Source organism: Carcharhinus amblyrhynchos, chromosome 14, assembly GCF_965287045.1.
Source record: "Carcharhinus amblyrhynchos chromosome 14, sCarAmb.v2.hapA, whole genome shotgun sequence".
Classification (NCBI taxonomy): Eukaryota; Metazoa; Chordata; class Chondrichthyes; order Carcharhiniformes; family Carcharhinidae; genus Carcharhinus; species Carcharhinus amblyrhynchos.
In genome coordinates, this window is record NC_137337.1 from 49,452,291 (window position 1) to 49,472,872 (window position 20,582).

At 37.5% G+C, this 20,582-nt stretch overlaps 1 protein-coding gene across 7 annotated transcripts in view; it reads left to right on the forward strand.

The window, feature by feature from the left end:
* Positions 1–6,339, forward strand: part of mipol1 (mirror-image polydactyly 1) — a 334,286-nt gene extending 327,947 nt beyond the window's left edge. For all 7 annotated transcript variants that reach the window (XM_080202838.1, XM_080202835.1, XM_080202834.1 and 4 more), the window contains one exon: positions 5,065–6,339. In XM_080202838.1, coding sequence (XP_080058964.1) covers positions 5,065–5,131 — 67 coding nt within the window. In that variant the 3' untranslated portion in view covers positions 5,132–6,339. The remainder of the gene's footprint in view (positions 1–5,064) is intronic.
* Positions 6,340–20,582: the final 14,243 nt, after the last annotated feature.

Here is a 20,582-nt window from a genome sequence, read left to right on the forward strand (position 1 = left end):
TAGAGAAGGAAATCTGCCACCCTTGCCTGGTAGGCCTTCATGTGACTCCAGATCTACAGCAATGACTCTTAAATGCCTCCTCCTCAAGGGCAATTGGAGATTGGCAATAAATGCTGGCCTACCCAATGATGCCCACATATCATGAAAGAATTTTTCAAAGATCGTGTAGTTTGACCCCACTTTTTGCTAGATTGTCACTCTCGGTTTGAGTATCACTTTGTGGATGGCTCACCAGCATTCATGTCTATTTTACAATTCTACCACTTCTCATTTCTGTTGTTTTCCATACAGTCCTTCTGTATGTCTGTGCATGTAGATACCAGGCAAGGATAGGAAAGGGAGCCTTGGTGAAGTGAGAAAGAGGATAGTATTTCAGGTCAATTACCCTTCCTCAGAATTAAATGTCTTTGACTGAAATGATGGCACAGTTTCATTCTCCATAGATGTTACCAGACCTGCTAAGTATTTCCCACATGTTTATATTTCTGATGTTGCGCATCAGCAGTATTTTGGTTTTGTAAGGGTAGACTTAGATGTGCAGGTTAGGTGGATTGGCCATGTTAAATTGCCCCTTAGTGTCAGTGGAGCTATCCAGGGTAAATGCATGGGGTTATAGGGATAGGGCCTGGCTGGGATTGTGATTGGTGCAGATGTGATGGACCGAATGGCCTCCTTCTGCACTGTAGGATTCTAATTGGACTTGGTTGTGAACATTCCATAATCTGTTAGATAACTAATGGTCTTTATTGTTCAACTTCAGGCAGAGGGTCTGATTTTATCTCTATAAATGAATGAGTTTTAAGTAAGTTAAAATCAGGCCACAAAGCTATTTGTGTGCCATACCAGATTACTGCATTAGCTACAGCCACTGGGCGGTAAGTAGTGAAGATAGAAAGTTGAAAAGAAAATGGAACCTTGGTTTTCCCCTTGCAGTTACTCACACAAAATATTATAGGTCACTGAAATTGTATCAAACAACAAACATTCTCAATTTCAAATCACCAGCTAAAAAACTATAATTACTTACCTTTTTTCGGGTGATACATCTCTAAATATTGAACTATGTAAAGATTATACCATGTGCTATATTGGTGGAATTCCTCTTTGATGGCAATTTGCATCACTATTTAGTGCAGGGAGAAGTAAGCTTTTTAGCTTTATGAAGACAGGGGGCCTCAGGACCACATATCAAGTTTGAATCCATGTTCTCATCAATGTGCAATGTCATATAATGATGATCCTAACAGATCTTGGTATTCTAATTTAGAATTTATCCCCCAGTAACTTCTTAACACAACTAAAATCCCCATGCCACATTTAAAGTCCCAAATATATCCCAGCAATTCAACAGGCTCCTTTCTTGTTCTGACACAACAAACAGCACAGTGCCAGGATGGTATTAAAATATAATTGTTGTGTAGCCATAGAATATCCAGCTAATGGTATAGAAGCCATTTGCCTGGATGTTCATGGGGAGGGGGGCACAGTTTTGAATGGAAATCAGTGTTTCAATGCCACGTTGTGCATCTTTTGCCATTACCAAATTCTCCACTCGGAGGTTAGCCTTACTGGCAGTTGGATGCGGAGGACCCTAACATAGGCTGCAGATGTAAGTCTAATCCTCAATTCCAGTGGTGGGGATTGATCCTGGAGATTTTTGGGCATGGAGTTTAATATGGGGGAGTATTCTGCTTTACAAGCAATCCTGAAAATGCACTTAACTTCTCACCTGGCTGTTCTCACCTTATTCAACTACTATGCATCCCAAGGCATGGGAAAACTAGCTCAACACTGTAAAACCTGAAAAGCAGGTTAAATTAGTCAGTCTTAATAAAATGTTTAAACTGCCAGTCTGCCTCCGTTAAACCAGGAAGTCAGTAGACGTCATATGATCTTTAAAATTCTAGTGCCCGTTTGAACCCCACCCATTGTATTTGAAATTAATGAGCCTTCCTTACTCTAAGACACATTTTGCAACTGTATAAAATAACCTCCACCCTGTAGAAAAATAGTACTTCATCTCTTACAAATGTGTTAAACCTATTTATATATTTTCTGAAGTTTGGTAGTTGTTAGTGTATTTGTAGATGTGACATCCAATTGAACAGATCAGGACTCCACCAACAGCAATGAATTCTCAGCATAAATTTCAAAGAGAAGATCTTGCCTGACCAACATTACTGAATTTTTTGAAGAGAAACGGAGAAAGTTAATAGTGGTAATGCATTAGGTGTGGTTTATCTAGATTTTCAGAAGGTCTTCAGTAATGTGCCCCAAAATAGATTAATGAATAAGGTCAGAAAATGTGGAGTTAGAGGACAAGTGGCAGAATGGATTGCTAGCTGGCTTCAAGACTGAAAACAGAGTGAGAGTAAAGGGTAATTATTCAGAATGCAGAAAAGGGGAAGTGGTGTTCCACAAGGATCATCATGTTTACAATTTACATTGACTTGGACTTTGGAAACAAAACACAATTCTAAACTTGCATCTGACACCAAATTGAGGAAGAGGAGTAGTCAATATTAGTTGCAACCTGATGAAGGAACAGTGTTCTGAAACCTCATGACTCCAAATAAACCTGTTGGACTTTAACCTGGTGTGGTGAGATTTCTTACTGTACAATTACATCAATCACTGAAAGCTGCTCCACTAGTTAGCAATACCATAAAAAGGCAAACCAACCATTAGGCTTTATTTCCTGAGAGATAGAATTGAAAAGTAGTGAAGTTATGCTGAATCTGTATTGAACCTTAGGTAGACCACAAAAGTTTAGCGTGCAGTTCTGGTAGCCACATTATAAGAAAGATATAGAGGCACTGCAAAGAAGATTTATGAAGATGATTCCTGAAATGCATAGATATACGTATCAGGAAAGGAGTGATAGACTGGGTGAAGTGAATAGTACAGATTCACTTATGGAGAAGCTAGACCAGCACTTGAGGCAAAAATTATGATTAAAAAGATCAATTTAAATGAGGAAATATGTGAAGAAGTTTGGATGGAGCATAAAGATCAGTATGGACTGGTTGAGCCAAATGGCCTGCTTTTATGCTGTTGTTTATCCTCTACAATCTATGTATGTATTACTTAAGTAGGTTTGGACCCACAGCTCTTAGAATTCTGATAGACAGTATGTGCTATACATACACATACTAATTTAAATAAACAACTTCTCCTATGGAGACTTAATGGTATTTGATTTTAACTCCAAGAACAATTGTAAAAACTCATATCAAAAATGCTGGAAATTATTAATTTTACCGCTGTGATGTAGAACTATACACCTTTTTTTTAGAAAAAGCTATTTCACACTGAAATATGTGATATGAATACAATAATGTACAGTGGGTAGATGCTATATTTTGTACAAATGGGATTTTTGAAATTTAAAATGAAAATGCCAAAAGAGAAATTAAGCAAATTATTTCCAAAATCTCTTATTTCACGTAAATTTTATTAGATATATTTTAACAAAATAGGAATTAATATAATTAACCAGGAACCTTTTTAATTATTTCAACTTGGATTTTATTCATTAGTTTTGTATTATTTCATAGTGATAGAACATTGATGTGTATTCCTTGGGAGGGAAGTAAAGACTCATTAGTAACAACTACGGCAGGCCTAATCCATCACAATGAGACTAAGCAATGCAGCATGAGAATACGAATGAATATGAAATAATTGCACACCAGTGTGACTGACCCCTCAGCCTTGAAATCCATGAGAGATCATGTGGGTTGGTAGGGGAGAATCTGACTCTATTTCTAACACAGTTATGAGAAAAATGTGGCTGGAACCAAATACTCCTTATATGATGTAGCTGGTAAAAGAAGTGAGAGGAGCAAGGAATTTGACACGTTGGTGCAGAAAGTTGCTTCATTGATGGAAGTTGAAGCAAGTGTACATTTCCTGGAAGAGGCAAACTTGACAATGAGAGCAGAACTTCTTTCATGATTTATAATGTGAATTTCAAAGCTGCAGCTGTTATCCCCAAAGTCTTATTAATTGTAATTTTTGGTATGGAGATAGAGGTAGGGTTTAACTTTGAAAAAAAAGTAATAGTTTCCCTTGATTGTTGACGAAAGTCAGAAAGAATTATTGTTCAAATTGTTTGTAAACAGTAGTTTCAGTTTTTTTTGTGAACATCTTGGAAAATTAGGTGCCTCATATTTTTTCATGTTACACATCTCATCAAATATTAGCTTTCTAATAGTCATATTGCATCATCAATCTTGTATTGGTCAGCTTTGCGACTTACTTGTTGAAATATTCAACAACAAGATGTTATGTTACTGGAACTAGAGATGTCACTTTTCAGCAGACTGTATGTATGATTGTTACTTATAAATTAATATAGGAATGTAGTAATGTACAAACTTCCATCTAAGAGTTTTAGGCAAACTGTAAATGAATACATGGGTCAAAGTATCTCTAGAAAATGTGGTAGACCCTAGTCTGTGACAGCTTTAGACATACATCTGACATTGCATTATCTGTCACAATTTGGCAATAGAATTAAGTACTAGCACATGGTGTGTGTTATGAACAAAAGTATTTAACTGTATATATGTTCAGTATCAGAGAAATGTTCCAAAATCTGGATTTGGAGATCTGGATTTTTAAACATATTCCAAATAATTCTCAACTATCTAAGTGCAGTTAACTTGGTCTGTCTCACAATAGCTGAATTTATTAATAAATAAAATTGAGAATCCAGCAGCTGAACAATTAAATCTAAAATTTTGCACAGTTTGCTAACAGTTTTAATATAAGTGAGAATTAGTGAGGTTTTACAAGATGCTTCTTGAATCAAGTAAAAAAACTATAGAAAATGTACCATGTGCATTATAAAAACAGGGAACTTACTAGTCCATCTCCTGTTCAGAGAATGATACAAATCTTGAAAATAAAATCTAGAGATGAGTCTGCATCCTGTACCAATGTCTGTGTTACACAGTACATCTTTGTTTTCTAAGGACCACCATGCAGCCTTTCTACAGTGCAAACACTGCCTCTTTCAGCCTATGAATTCCTAATACTGTTCTGCTTTTCTTCCCGCAGGTTGGAACGGCTGGTGGATGTCCTGAGGAAGAAGGTTGGAACAGGGAACATCAGGACGGTGACCTGATTGAGTAGCAGCGTCTGGCAATGTAGTCACATCTGGTGACCAGGCCATTCTATTCATCGTTGTACAAATAAAAAAATCCTGGTCTTAGCAAACAGTTGTTGTAACCAGCATGCTGAAATAACATTCCAAATATATCAAAATCTAATTTTTTTTAAGTTTGGAAACTTGATAGTATTCTATTGACAAGTTGCAGACATGCAGGAGACACTCTCTGCATGTACTGATTTTTACCAGGAATTTGTAAGATCTATGCTTATAAGAAGTTTCATTTTCCTGCATATTCATTAAGATAATTTACAATTATTACAATTATGCTGTCTTAAATTCAGTTAAAACTCCAAACATTGTTCACTTGCTTGCCAGTTAGAAAATATTTGACCTATAGGAGGTAAACCAAATTATATTTTTACATCTTTGAATCTGGAAAAGGACATTGCATATTGAGTTGAATATTTGATGCCTAGTATTGTTTTAACATGACCTGCATCAGCGCTTGTGGCTTTTGCCCCCTAATATTTAACTTTTTGGTAATTCAGTGCCCTAGTTTCAGTCGCATTATTCAGAATAACAATGTTGATTCTTTGTGCTGGCCATTACTTGTTTCATTTGTTCAGAATTTATATCTAGATCATTATAGTACCAAATAAAGAGCTATGCAGATGTGTAAATGTTGAGTACATTTTACATCTGGGGGTTTGGGAATGGAATTGAACTTTTCAACACCAGTTCAACCTTTTGTCTGTATTTTAAATGATTTTTTTATTTAACTGGCGCCAAGGAATAAAATCATTTGCGAAAAGTTGCATGGTACAATCTAGAGTGAATGTATTTGGAAGTGACATAACTCCCCAAAAAGACACACCAGAGAATGTGAGCTACGGGAATCTGTTCAGATTTGAAGCTGGCATTGGTAATTGGTGCTATTGTAGCAAAATCGAAATTTGTTAATGTACAATTTGCTGCCAAACAGCCGATTAATAAATAGTACATATTTTAAAAATCCTACTCATAAAATATTTAATATTTACAGAATATATTTAAAACTTTGCTATTCCAGTGGCTAAAATCGAAATATAATGGAAGTGTGCTCGCACATTCAGATGCATGCGGTATATTCAAATTTGTATTGTACCACCTATGAATTGGGCTGCACTCTATGTATTCTAATTATGTGAAGACACGGATTTTAAATTGTCAGCACCTTGAATTACAATGCTAATAAAAGATTACAAAGAAAGCAAAAGAGAGAAATAGCAAATGTGAAATGTTCAAACGTGCAGAGATGCGGCTGTGTTTAATATGAGTCCAATGCAGCTTTGTTGCTTCGATATTAATTGAAAAGGGGCGGGTATCGGTAGAAAAATACAATGATCCTACATGTGGAGATTTACTGACTCAGCTGGAGTTGGGAAGAGGACTAAATGAACATTCACGTTTCCGTGGGTCTATTATCACTGGAGGTTATTTGTTATCTCAAAGATTTTAAGTTCGTCTTTTGGTTTATAATGGTTAATGCTCCAGTGAATGCAAAAGTGATTAAGGAAACAATACAGAGAATTATTTTGCTTCATTAACTCCACGCGCAAAAAAATTATGCAGATACCCTGTCGAATAAGTAATTCAGCATCAACATATGTTTATAAAAAGTATTGAGTCAGTAAATGAATCTTTAATGATGGTGCGTTTAAGGGGATAACGATTTTACACAGGAAGACAGGACGGTGCCTGAAATTGGAATAGTCTAGTTTCTTATCAACTCAGATGAAATATGATTTTCTCATTTAAAATTATCTAGGTTTGTTTAGGATCGATTATACACTCTTACGTCACTAGTCTGACGCAATTTTCGTTCAATGCAATTTTCAATGTATATGTGGTACATTTATAAATGTGATTAAAATTTCCAACATAAATACTTAGGGCGGGGACGGGTCGGGGGTTAGGTTACGAAGGGACGTGTCGATTACGTTCCTATTATCCTACAGCTTACTTCTGAGCACAGTTTGTTTTCAAAACTCGGACGATGTTGCAAACAAAGATTGCTTGCGCTATCTACTAAAAAAAAACCGTTCCTGTGTGAGTATGACAACGACCTGACAACGACAACCGTTTGTATTTATATATCCGCCCCGAACACGTATTATTTCTGGACGTTTTACAAGATGTAGCTGAGTAAGAAAAGTAAGGCGGGGAAAACAAACTGGAGGCCAACAGCAGGGCACAGTTAGACTTTCAGAAGTCTTGAAAAAGGGGAGCGCGATGGCAATGAACTGTAGTTCTGATACCGTTTAAGAAATAGAGACATCACGATTGAAACTATCAAAATGATCAATTTAGATATGCGTGATAAAATCTGAGTGGAAAAGTCCACGAAATCATTAATGTATGAGATGGTAATGTTGAGGATATAAAATATATCAAAAAATGAAAATAATGAGAAAAGAACGTGTATATGTGTGTCTTATATATAATCATCCACTATATAATGGAATATGAGTTAAAACGCGAATCGTATCTTGCACAATTATTACTGTGAAAGTATAAGCGTTATGTAACAATGACAACCAAATTTCGGTTCCTTCCAGGAATCGAAATTACTTATGACGTTGAATCAAATGATATTTAACAAAATAAATCCAAAAAATCATTAATAATATGACACTTCATAACTCTTAAAATAGCCTTTTAATGGACATATCTGAAACGTGGTCAGAATTATTACGGTATAATAAGCATCTTTAAATAGGTAGTGAGAATCATCTCTGAAATTTAATGTCTGGAATTGCTCGTGGCATTCTGTGGGTGTAGCAGTAAACCGGGGGAAATTTTAAACTCTCTCCTACAAAAGGTATTTTTTTAACAATCTAAGTGTATGGTAAACATTCGGTGATTAGCTTGTGTCTGACTGCCATAACCTCAAACCCAGGTGAAGGAGCTGGACACACCTTTCATACGACAGTTTCCAATCTATTCAAAAATGAGCTAAATAAATAATTTCCAGGTCCCGACCCGGGCAAAGATCTAAAAGAGCCCTCTCTTGAGTTTTGCCAAACTGACTCACTTTTACGGCTGTAATTCGAAAGTGGAATATTCGAGAACTTGGGGGAGGGAAAGAAGTCGCTGGCGGTTCTTCATAGAGAAGATTTGAGAAGTTTCTGGATTTGAGAAATCTAGATATCTACTTTGTGTTATCAATTATATTTAACTATCGAAGACGAACAACGCGCACACAGTCTGTTAGAAGTTTGCCAGCTACAGAACATCGCATCTTTGCTAAAATTGACTCTTTCCCTCAAATGAGTATAACTTAAATGCCATTTGATGTTTCTGAAAAAATTCGTGGAAGTTGCATATCAAAGCGTTCTACAAACTATCGCAGTTATGAAGTACATCAAAATTGTCCTCATTTGCTATCAACCTGAGAAATTAAATTGTCATTTAAAAAGCATTCAATATAGTTTTGATTATGGATTGCTTTACTTTGCTGCTACAATTACTTAGAAATCATGTCCCCCCCCCCTTGAAAATCCGAGGTGCTATATATTTCAATCTCTATTTCCAGATTACTATAATGCCTAGTTTGTGAGAGAATCGATTACGTGTGAACACTGGTGATGCTTTTATTGGATCCCCCTTAGATGTGACTGTGTAAGTTTTTGTTCTGACAGGGGCTAGCTGCTGAGAGTCCCTCCCCTCCAATAAAGAACACCATTAGATCTTGTAGAATCCACCTCCAACCGTAACCCTGGAGATGGCACAACCTGGGTGTCCTTGCTCTAATACCAAAGAGTCCGCACTGGATGTTTTCTATCCTAAGTCGTTTTCTGTTGTCGATAATCCTGTGCTGTCAAATAAATACATTGTCTCAGCTGTTCAGTCCAACATCAAAAGAAAAGTGGCCATGTGAAAAGGGGAGGGGGGCATCTTTCTCTTTAAAATTTACGCGCCGACTAAATGTAAAGCTCTTTGTCAATTATGACACTGGCAGTAAATTATTTTAGAATAATAACTATATGGGGAGCACTGATGAAGTGATAACGCCTCAGTTGTTGGAAATGCAACAGATTATGTTACACGCTTGCTCATCCAACAAAGGACGATGAAGCCTGATTAACCATTTTGAAACCGAAAAGATGTCGACAAGACTACAAAACAACTTTTTATACGGTTTAATTAAAAACGTGTTACGAGGACAGAAAAGATGAATGCGATCTGAGAAAGCGTGGCTGATCCGGTTGCTATAACGACAGTAAATCTTCTGCGCCTGGTGTGTTTCATACACTCCCCCGCAACCAGCAATCGACACCTGCTTACTGCATCAACTAAACTCCAAAAAAAGTTCCAAGCACGTTAGCAATAGCGCTCCCAATTATTGTACAAATAATGTCTTATGTAGGGTCAATATCTAGAATTCAGTGCCGTGTGCCTAGTTCAAAAGTGCTCGTTTTCCATGTTATCCAGCGTGCCATATAGAAAATTCTGTGTGTTTTTAACTGATATCACATGGGTTTCGTCAATTGAGGGATATGGACAATCCTTGTTAAATTTATATTGAGGGTGGAAGTTACGTTCGTCATTTGAATGGATACCTTTGGATTAAGTTTACGATTTATCTCCGATTACATCAGAAGACCCAAAAAGAATGTGATAGATCTTGAACGGAATAAAATTGTTTTTATGCCGCTAATATTGTTATTACATTAGCAATATTCAACGTGCTGAATGGTTTGGTGTTCAAACATGTGGCGTTTGTAATATGACACCATTAACCTGCCATCTCATATGACCAGTTTAATACTAGTTTGTAGTAACTATGTGTCAACTAGGTGCCAGCGACACACAACTGCATGACATCTCAATTGCTGCTTGTTCTAAAATCGGCAACAGAGTTTTATTTTGTAGGTTTTTTTTGCTCGAGACGGTTGAAGACAGTAAAATCGAACCTTCATATATATTTTTGCAATGCTGTTGTAAAACTGTGTATAAACTTCTGATAAAAGAGCAGCTGCACTCCAAGCAGATTTCTTTAGAGATCTTCTCTCCACTTCTCCCACCTCTTTTTTTCCCCCTTCTGGTCTGAAGGGTATTGCTTTGCTCTTTTCGTTGGCCAAGCACAATTGTGTTATTGGAGATAATGAATTCAATCCCTATCAAAAGGTATTAACACGTCTTTGGCTGTAGTGGGTTTAAAACGAGAAGAAAGAGAACACAAAACTCGCCGAGCCGCCACACTGATAGCTGCTTTGAAATGAAAGGGTTCGGGCATTGTTGTCGAAATTTTTGCCCATACGGCACAAGAAAAAGCCGGGGCTTTTGATGGACATATGAGAACTACCTCATAACGGCAGCAACAAGTAACGCCAAGTCTTCACCCTCCTTTGCATCGGTGCTCTGCCTGTTGATAACATATGTTAGCTTTTAATACAGACCCTTCGATCTAATTACTTCTGCTCGCTGACTACACTGGTGTGGAGAGAAATGCTAATTCTCAGAAAAATCGTGTCCGGAGCGCAATCGCAGCTCAAAATGGAAAGGGAGTTACAGCAATGTTAAAAATAGACTAATAGTAACTCGGTCTGGCCGTCGCACCTAGTGAGGCATTGGGGAAGTCTGAAGGACTTCAGAGTCAAGGAGGATGATGCATTCTTTTTTTAGAGAGGAAAACTGACCATAAGAAGCGCTAGGCAAGAAGCGAGGGTCTTTACCACAGACCACATGGCCACTGACTTTGATGTACCACTGTGAGGAAATGCTACAAATGATGCGTTGGCATGATTCGACATTAAATGTTATTAACGAAACGATAATTTGTTTGTTGTTTTTCAATAAATATTGTCACAGCACAGTATTTGAAGATCACATATATATTATTTCCCGAACAATGAAAATAATTATATCTTGCTGCTCTGCTAAAATAGATTGGCAGCATTTAACCCAACAACCTAAATATAAATAAATTGGGAAAGTAACATAGACAAATCGATACGATGCCAATCTTTAACACAACTTTATGACAAGCATTCATTTCTTCCGAATCCTGAAATATCCAGATTGACATGCGTCCGAACAATCCAAACCTATTGAGTTTTAAAATACCTGAGAAAAAAGAATTATAAAGAAAATAAACCATCAGCATTCGATTGTTTAAAATTCTGTCAGTTTAAATCCGCCGATGTTTTTTGTCTTGAAATGCAGAAAAGGAATATTCACAAATTAGTCCTTCTAGTACATTTGCATCTAATTGTTGACCGTATTTTCATTAAAATCAAAGTAATTCCGATAATGATTTCAACTGATCAACTAGTGAATCAAAATAAAAATAATAAGAGGAGAGCCGAAAACGAATGAGTTTTAATATTTGCTTGGAGTACCGCCATTTAGAATGAACAGTAATGATAGAGTCAGAGAGTCGTAGCACAGAAAGACGCAGTTCGGCCCATCGTGTCAGTACCGGTTATCAAGCACCTGTCTTCCAGCATTTAGTCCGCTGCCTTGTATGCTGTGGCGTTTCAAGTGCTTATCTAAATGCTTCTTAAATGTTGTGAGCGTTCCTGCTATCACCATTTCAGGCAGAGTTCCAGATTCCCTCCACCCTCTGGGTGAAAAGGTTTTTCCTCAAATCCCTTCTAAATCTTCTGCTCCTTACCTTAAATCTGGGCACTAATCCCACTACTAAGGAAAAGCTTTCTTCCTATCTACCCTATTTATATCTCTCATAATTTTGTTCACCTTGCGGAGGACCCCTTCAGCCTTCTCTGATCTAAGGAAATCAACCCCAGCCTAACCAATCTTGCTTCATAGCTGAAATGTTCCATTCCAGGCAAGTTCCTGGTGAATCTCCTCTGCACCCTTTGTAGTGCAATCACATTCTTCCAATAGTTTGGGGACCGGAACGGCACACAGTACTCTAGCTGTGGCTTAACAAGCATTTTATATAAATCCATCATAACTTTCCTGCTGTTACATTCTATGTCTCAACTAATGAAAGCAAGAATTGCATATGCCTTTCAAATGACCTTATCAACCCAGTTGCTTTCAGGAATCTTTGGACATACACCCAAGGTCCCTCTGGGCTTCTGTACTTCCTAGCATTCTACCATTCATTGCTATTCCTTTGCCATGTTAGTCTTCCCAAAATGCATCACCTCACACTTTTCAGGGTTAAATTATATTTTCCACTGTTCTGCCCCTCTGACCAGCCCATCTACATTCTGCTGTTAACCTAAGGCCTTCCTTGCTATTTACCATGCCACCAATTTTCATGTGGTCTGTGAACTTACTGATCATATGTACATCTAGATCATTAATGTTCTCTGCAAACAGCAAGATACCCAGCACCAATTCCTACAGTACACCGCTGAAGACAGCCTCCTAGTCACAAAACAAAACTTCAAACATCACCCTCTTCCTCCTGCCACTAAGAGATTTTGAACCACGATGATAAACTGGGCAGTTGTAAATCACACTTTTTTGGATGTGTGCTGTTTGCTTAACAGATACCATGAAGTAGTGTAGCCCATTGTACATTATTTACCAGATATGCTGAATGAACACAACCCACTGTACATCATGTACCTGATACACTGAACCAATATAACCCATTTAAACCATATACAGACACATTAATGCATAATATTCCACTGTAGACCATTTACTAGATACATTAACCCAACATAACCCGCTGCACATGATTCACAAAAACACTGAACCAATGCAGAAATCAGTATGCCATTTACAGATACACTGAACCAATATATTCCATTGTACACCATTTACCAGATATACTGAACCAATATAACACATAGTATAGTATTTGCCAGATGCATGAAGTCAATATAACCCACTGTACACCATTTCCCAGATGCACTGAACAAATACAACCCACTGTACACCACTTACCAGTCACACTGAAGCAACATAGCCCTCTATTGATTATTTAGCAGATACACAGGTCCAAGACATGCCCACTGTACACCATTTGCAGATATACTAAACCAATTTACCCCACTGTACTCAATTTACCAGATACACTGAACCAATATAGCTCTCAGTACATCATTTCCCAGATGCACTGAACAATTATAACCCACTGTAAACCACTTACCAGCTACACTGAAGCAACATAACCCTCTATAGATTATTTACCAGATACATCAAACGAATATACCCCACTGAATCAATAAAGTCCACTTTACGCCATTTCCCAGTTACATTGAACCAATATAGACCATAATACATCATTTACAGACACATTGAATCAATATACTCTGCTGTACACAATTTACCAGATGCATTGAATCAATATACCCCACCGTACACTATTTCCAAGATATATTGAATAAATATAACCCATTGTACATCCCACTTACCAGTTACACTGAAGCAACATAGCCCTCTATAGATTATTTACCAGATACACAGAACCAAGATAGTCCACTGTACGCCATTTGCAAGCATACTGAGCCAATATACCTCACTGTACTCAATTTACCAGATACACTGAACAAATATAGCTCTCTGCACACCATTTACCAGATACACTGAACCAATAAAGTCCACTTTGCATCATTTCCCAGTTACATTGAATCAATGTAGACCAGAGTACACCATTTACAGAAACATCGAACCAATATACTCTGCTTTACACCATTTACCAGATACACTGAACCAATATAGCCCATTGTGCACCATTTAGATACACTGATCCAATATATCTCACTGTCCTCAATTTACCAGATACAATAACCCAATATACCCACCCCCTGTACTTGATTTACCAGATACACTGAACCTGTGTAGCCTACTTTACACCATTTCCCAGATACATTGAACCAATGTATATTGGGGATTACCAGGGTAAATGTGTGGGGTTGTGGGAATAGAGCCTGGGTGGGATTGTGGTTGGCACAGACTTGATGGGCTGAATGGCCTCCTTCTGTAGTGTGGTGATTCTATGATTCCATGAATGTAGACAAAAGTACACAATTTCCCACATTGAATTAATACACCCCACTGTGCACTGAACCGACGTAGCATACTGTACACCATTTCTCAGATGCATTGAACCAATATGGACCACAGCACACTATTTCCCAGATGCACTGAATGAATATATCCCATTGTACACCATTAAACAGATACACTGAATCATTATAGCCCATTGTACAACATTTACACATAAATTGACCCAATATAGCCAACTGCATATAACTTTCCAGATACAATGTAGCAGTATAACCCACCATACACAATTTACAGATATACTGAACTAATTTAATCCACTATACACCAATTAGAGATACACTGAAGTGATATAGCACACCGTATCCCATTTACAGATACACTGGACAAGTATACCATACTGTTCATCATTTACAGATACACTGAAGCAATATAGCCCGTTGTACACCATTTACTGGCTAAATATGGTCCAGTGTACACCATTTACCATCTAAACTGAACTAACATATCCCACTGTATACCATTTAGCATATACAATGAACCAACATACTGCATGCTACACCATTTCTCTGATGCACTAAACAAATACACAAGGGCAGCACAGTGGCACAGTAGTTAGCACTGCTGCCTCTCAGCAAAAGGGACCCAGGTTTGATTCCTGGCTGAGGTCATTGTCTGTGTGGAGTTTGCATGTTCTCCTCGTGTCTGCATGAGTTTCTTTTGGGTGCTCCAGTTTCCTCCAACAGTCTGATAGACATGCTGCTTAGGTGCATTGGCCATGTTAATATTCTCCCTTAGTGTACCCGACACAGTTGCTAGAGTGTGGTGACTAGGGGATTTTTACAGTAACTTCACTGCAGTGTTAATGAAAGCCTACTTGTCTCAGTAATAAAGACTAAACAATAGAGACCCAGTACACAATTTACAGATACACTGAACCAATATACTCCACTGTACACCATTTACCAGATACATTTAAGCAATCTAACCCACTGTACACTTTTTAGAGATACACTGAACCAATATAATGCACTGTATGCCATTTCTCAGATACACTTAACCAATGCACTAGGGCAACATTGTACATCATTCATTGATATACTAAACCAAGAGACCCAATTTATAGATATACTGCCCATTGTCCACCATTTACCAGATACACTGACTCACTATAACCCACTGTACTCAATTTACAGATAGACTGAACCAATATATCCCACTGGACATGATATACAGATGCAATAAACCAATATACCCCATGGGATACCATGTACAGATACAGTAAACCAATATACCCAACTCTTCACCATATGCAACCGTACACTGAAACAATGTACCTCACTGTACACCATTTACAGATATTCTGAACCAATATAATCCACTGTACACCATTTGCAGATGCACTGACTCAATATATCACACTGTACACCATTTATAGATACACTAAGCCAATATGCCCCACTGTACACCATTCACAGATACACTGAATCACAGACCACAATACGCCATTTTTAAGAATGTCCTACAACCAAACGTCAACTATTATAAAGGTTGTGTAAGTGCCCTAATCGTCTTGACATTAGTAGTTTATTTATGTATCTTCAATTTCGATCAGATTTTTTTCCCGATTCTGAAGCGCAAAGCACGCTTAATACCATAATATTCACGGGCTGTCGTACAAAGAAGTCGGAAATGAATTTTTAATTACACAAATTCTGGTGTGAATTGTTCACTACTGTATTTACCGTTTGTAGAAAGCGAGGCATTGGTTTACACCTTCCACCAATGCAGGAGACATGAGCAAACAAAATGAGTTGAAGCAAATTGTGGGACCTGTCTTGAAATCAGAGCAATTACAAGAATGATTCGCCTTTTCACTTAATTAATATTGGTTGCGGGTTCCAGTTTGATCTGTTTCCATCTTACAGACAGGCACATTCTTTACTCAGGTAGTGATTGTTAAATCCAGTTCCTGTCAGAGGTCAGGAGACGTTGTTTGCCCTGTTCAAAGTTCGCATTGAAAAACTCTGGCCCCAGTCTGGTGGATTAGAAGTCACAAAGGGGGAAAAGAACAAGACTGGACCCAAGGAGCTTGTAGAATGGAACAAAACGTTAAATGTCAGAAGAATACAAAGTGTCCTCGCTCACAGCTGCCTTGGTTGTTTTTGAGCCGTCCTTAAAACGGGAAGATTTATCTTGGTAAAAATACGGGGCCCAGAGGGTCCATTACCCGATTTTGTACAGCTTCGTGTCGCTAAAGTTAGCTTCTTCCTTTGTGTTTGACGAATGCAGGCTCGGCCTTGTTATACTGTTTTTAAAAAATAATTGCCTTTTAGTGTTTAATCGTTTTCATCCAATGTTACATCCTCATTTACAAGAGTGATCTGTAAAAATTGAGCAGTGAGGAACAAGAAATGGATACATACTTGCCCGTTCCTTCTTCAAAATACGCTCGAGAGGAATGAGTGTTGCGATTTACAATAATCTCAGTGTTCGGTTCGGACGATTTAGATAAATTTCCCGATGAAGTTCCTCAGTCATCATTTTAGATTCACCTGTGCTAAGTTATTAGAAATTAAGATAAGCGACCAAATGTTTTGCGGATTTTAAATATTGACTGTATCCATTTGAGTGCGAGTTTTAGTTCAAACAGTTTAATCCCGGCCCAGATATTAACCATTTGTTTGATGGTGACGGTGGCGATCAGAGGGCCCTAACTTATCCGAATGAAACTTTGTGTCCTTCTTCTTCATTGAGAACAGCGCTCGGTTTTCCTACCGTTTTATTATTGATTATGCATCGATTTTTGTATTAAAGTTGCAAAATAATCAGAAAAATCTATCGATTGAGAGGAAGTAATTTGCACTCATTCCGACTGGCAGCGTGTTCAGATTCATGATCCCCGCGCACGCCAACTCAATTCTATTTCTCATGTGAACTTATCATTTTATCACACATAGGAAGAGGATTTTTGTGGAGTCCAACGCCCTTAAACCAAAAGTATTTTCCTCCTGTTTTAACAAAACAAAAGTACTTAGACAATTTAATAAATGTTGTAATTACGTTTGACCTCCATCTGTGTAAAATTATAGATGGCAGTAGATAATTAACATTGAAAAGAAAACACGTTCCAAACTAGTTCTCTCTTTACAACACCCCGTTCTTCAGTACTCCTGACTGTGTGCATTAACGCAGGAGGAATACTTAGAGCAAATTAGAAGCTGTTGCCTTTCTATTTGCATCATACCGTATTAACAGCACAGAACAGAATAGTTCTGGCCTGGCCTATATCCGGCTAGTGTATTCATAAAGTCATAATGCGTACACCCTGAATCTCAGCAGCCTCATAAAGAAAATTATTAACCGGAAAAGCTCTTGGCCCCACACTGTTGGATTAGAAATCTCAATGAGAAAATAATCAGATTGCAAAAAGAGAAGGCACTTGAGAAACCAATTCTAAATGTAGAGCAGTCAGCATTCCATCTATTAATTTACTGGAGAAAATGTGCTTCACTACACTACTGTCACACACGGCATTTTATGTTTGACCTTAACTGCTTTGAGTTCAGTATTTTTGCACCTTTGTTTGCTTTTGAAGTTAAAATAAGTACCACTTCTCCTCCCTCTCCTTTGCCGAATTGAAAATTGTTTGAAAGTGCAATAGGAAATAAGCAATTGGTCACTACGCGTACGGGAAAACAGAGGCTAATAACTGGATACCAAATCGGAAACACACATCTTTCTCCCCTTAGAACATATGTGTATGTGTAAACAAAAGAAGTTCGATAAATGTATGGATGTAGTAACTCTCCGCTACACACCATTGCAATGTTGAGAATCAGCCAGAACTCTGATTCTCTCCGTCTGTCTTTATATAATCGCCAATTTTACTGTAAAAAGCTCAGTGCTGCAATGAAAGCTGTCAATGTTCTTGCTGGTAAAAGTGGGGGAGGGGATTGAGATCTGAAAGGTTCTCAATACTTTGTTCGAATGCTAGCATCTTCTATTGACTTTAGCACCAAGGAAAGCAAGCACCTCCTTTACTGTTCGATTTTACATTCAACCGTCAAGGTTTTGACTCTTGTCACAAATTTGCCATCGAGAACAATCGAAGAACGGTCAATGGAATTTTTAAAGAACTAACTTTGCCGAGATATTCTGACAGAAGCTAATAATGAATAAGAATAATTCAGTTCAGAACGGCAAGGACCTACTCTGCGTGCAATTTAGTCAATACCCTCCCTCAGAACTAAAATTATTATAAAAGACAAAAACGTAAATTAAATCAACATTAGACACTATAAACCAGACTTCCAACAGGCACTTCACTAAGTGCCTACCCACCCCGGGCGGAAAATATTAATGCTAGCATCATGAAATTCATGCAATACGGGTAATTAATAACTTCCAGTATCTGCTTAAACAAAACATAAAATCTCTCAGGGAATTAAAAACGCAAATCACCTTTTGTTTGGCATTTTTTTGCAAAAGCAAACGGAATGAAACAGTTTGATCGAGTTTGTATGAAACAGCAGGCAGTGTAAAGGTTGAATCCCCTCTCGTCATTGTAATGATGGCACATAGAAATCATGCACATATCTGACTGGTGTTCCATATTCTACCAAGGAATTCAGACAGGCGTTATAAAATCCGGGGACCCTTTCCACAGAACTCGTGTTGAACCTGATTTAACAGGTATACAGCTTGTTAAAAACCCTTACTGAGAAAAACCCGCTATCCAGTACTACCTCCTCGCAACAGTATTTTTAAAAATCGCTTCTCTGTAATAATGAAGCTGCGGTAATACAATCAAATTACAATTTGACCATTCCCCTGTAACTTATTTATGCACATCCGATTTAATATATTTCCTAGGCAATCATAGAATTAATTTTGGTCTAATTATTTCAGTATTGGGATTCTCCTGCACTTGTTTGGAAATATGCAGTTTTACAGAAAACAAATTGTAACTTAGCAATGTTCACATTGATGGTGCAACTAAAGAGCACAATCAGGGATACCGGGGAATTTGCTATCTCCTCTTCTCAATTTCGCACCACATTCATCAGAAGCCAATTACATGATAATTAAAAGAATTTCACGGTTACTCTCACAATGTGTGTGTCCCGCCAGTGAACAGTGATCAAAGCGAAAGCTATTCATTTCCAAAATCCACTTGTGTGAGTCGAAATGACAAAGTGTTTTGTGCCCAGATACAAAGCAATGTAATTCTGTCACACATTGTAACATTTGTAATAGACAATGCTCTGTACTCGTTCTCAGCGTGACAAAGGAAACAGGCTGCCAAATCTTTTTTAAATCTGTCCTGCGGAGACTTTATAAATTATCAGGGATAATGCATGCGATTGGGTAGCGTAAAACACACACAGGGCTCAGTGAGCTGTTTCTAAAATCAGGGACCAATGGAGTAATGGTCAGATATAAAAAAGAAGTAAATCGCCGGGCAATTTTAATAACTGATAATATTAAATGTAATTTTGAATGGTGTATTTCCAGTCCTTTTGTTTTGCGAAATGTAATCAGTTTGGACATTTGCTTTTCACAGGCAGGGGCAGCGTTTGGAGCACCAGTTTCCTATTTTAAATACAAATCCTGTACCGGCACCTGTCTGTATATAGTTATCAAAATCTTCCAAAAAGGCGGTTTTGATTGTAGACTTTTTGATTTTAATAACACTGTTTAATTAAAACTACAGACTCTATTGAAATTATTATCCTTTAGGTATCTTGGCCCTTTAAAATAACACCATGAGATTTGGCTTCTTTAGAAAGTTCTGATATTAAATATAAATTAAAGACCCCAAACACAGCGACTACATTGTTTTATAAGGTGAAAAAGTTGAGAAAATCCAAACCTTGGCTCCCTAGGCTGCTCTCGGTTCTGGGAATGTCCTGATTCTGTTCACGCTGAATCTGATCAGTTTTATATTGGAAACTATAATATTTATATAATTAAAGCAGCAAGAGTTACTTCGCATGTGTAAGCAGCGAAAAACAATTGAAATTCCCCCAGACTTTTCATTCCCTGAGATTTTTGTAAAGGCCAACGCACTGTAATAATTTATCACCATCAGATTTATTTGTGACCGTTCTAAGCTCAAAGTTCTGTTTTAATTAATGGAAATCACTCACTTTTACTGAAATAAGTATTTTTGAATTTTAAAAAATAGCTTATTGGTGAGTGATCCGATGAATAACAAACCACAAGGTGGGTGCGAATTAACCTTTTCTTTATTTTTCTCATCAAATCAAAATAATTTTATTCATTTTCATAGAATTACAAATACAAAATTAACAACTCCTTAAATTCCATTTGTAATTTGTATCATTCTTTTTAAACAACTTAAAACTAGAAAAGACCCTAGCGTACATCATGCAATAAATTAGGCACATTGAGAAAAGCCGAAAGAACCCGCCTGGCTATATGCTAACACCAACATTTCTAAAGAGCTAAAAACGAGGGAAAGTGC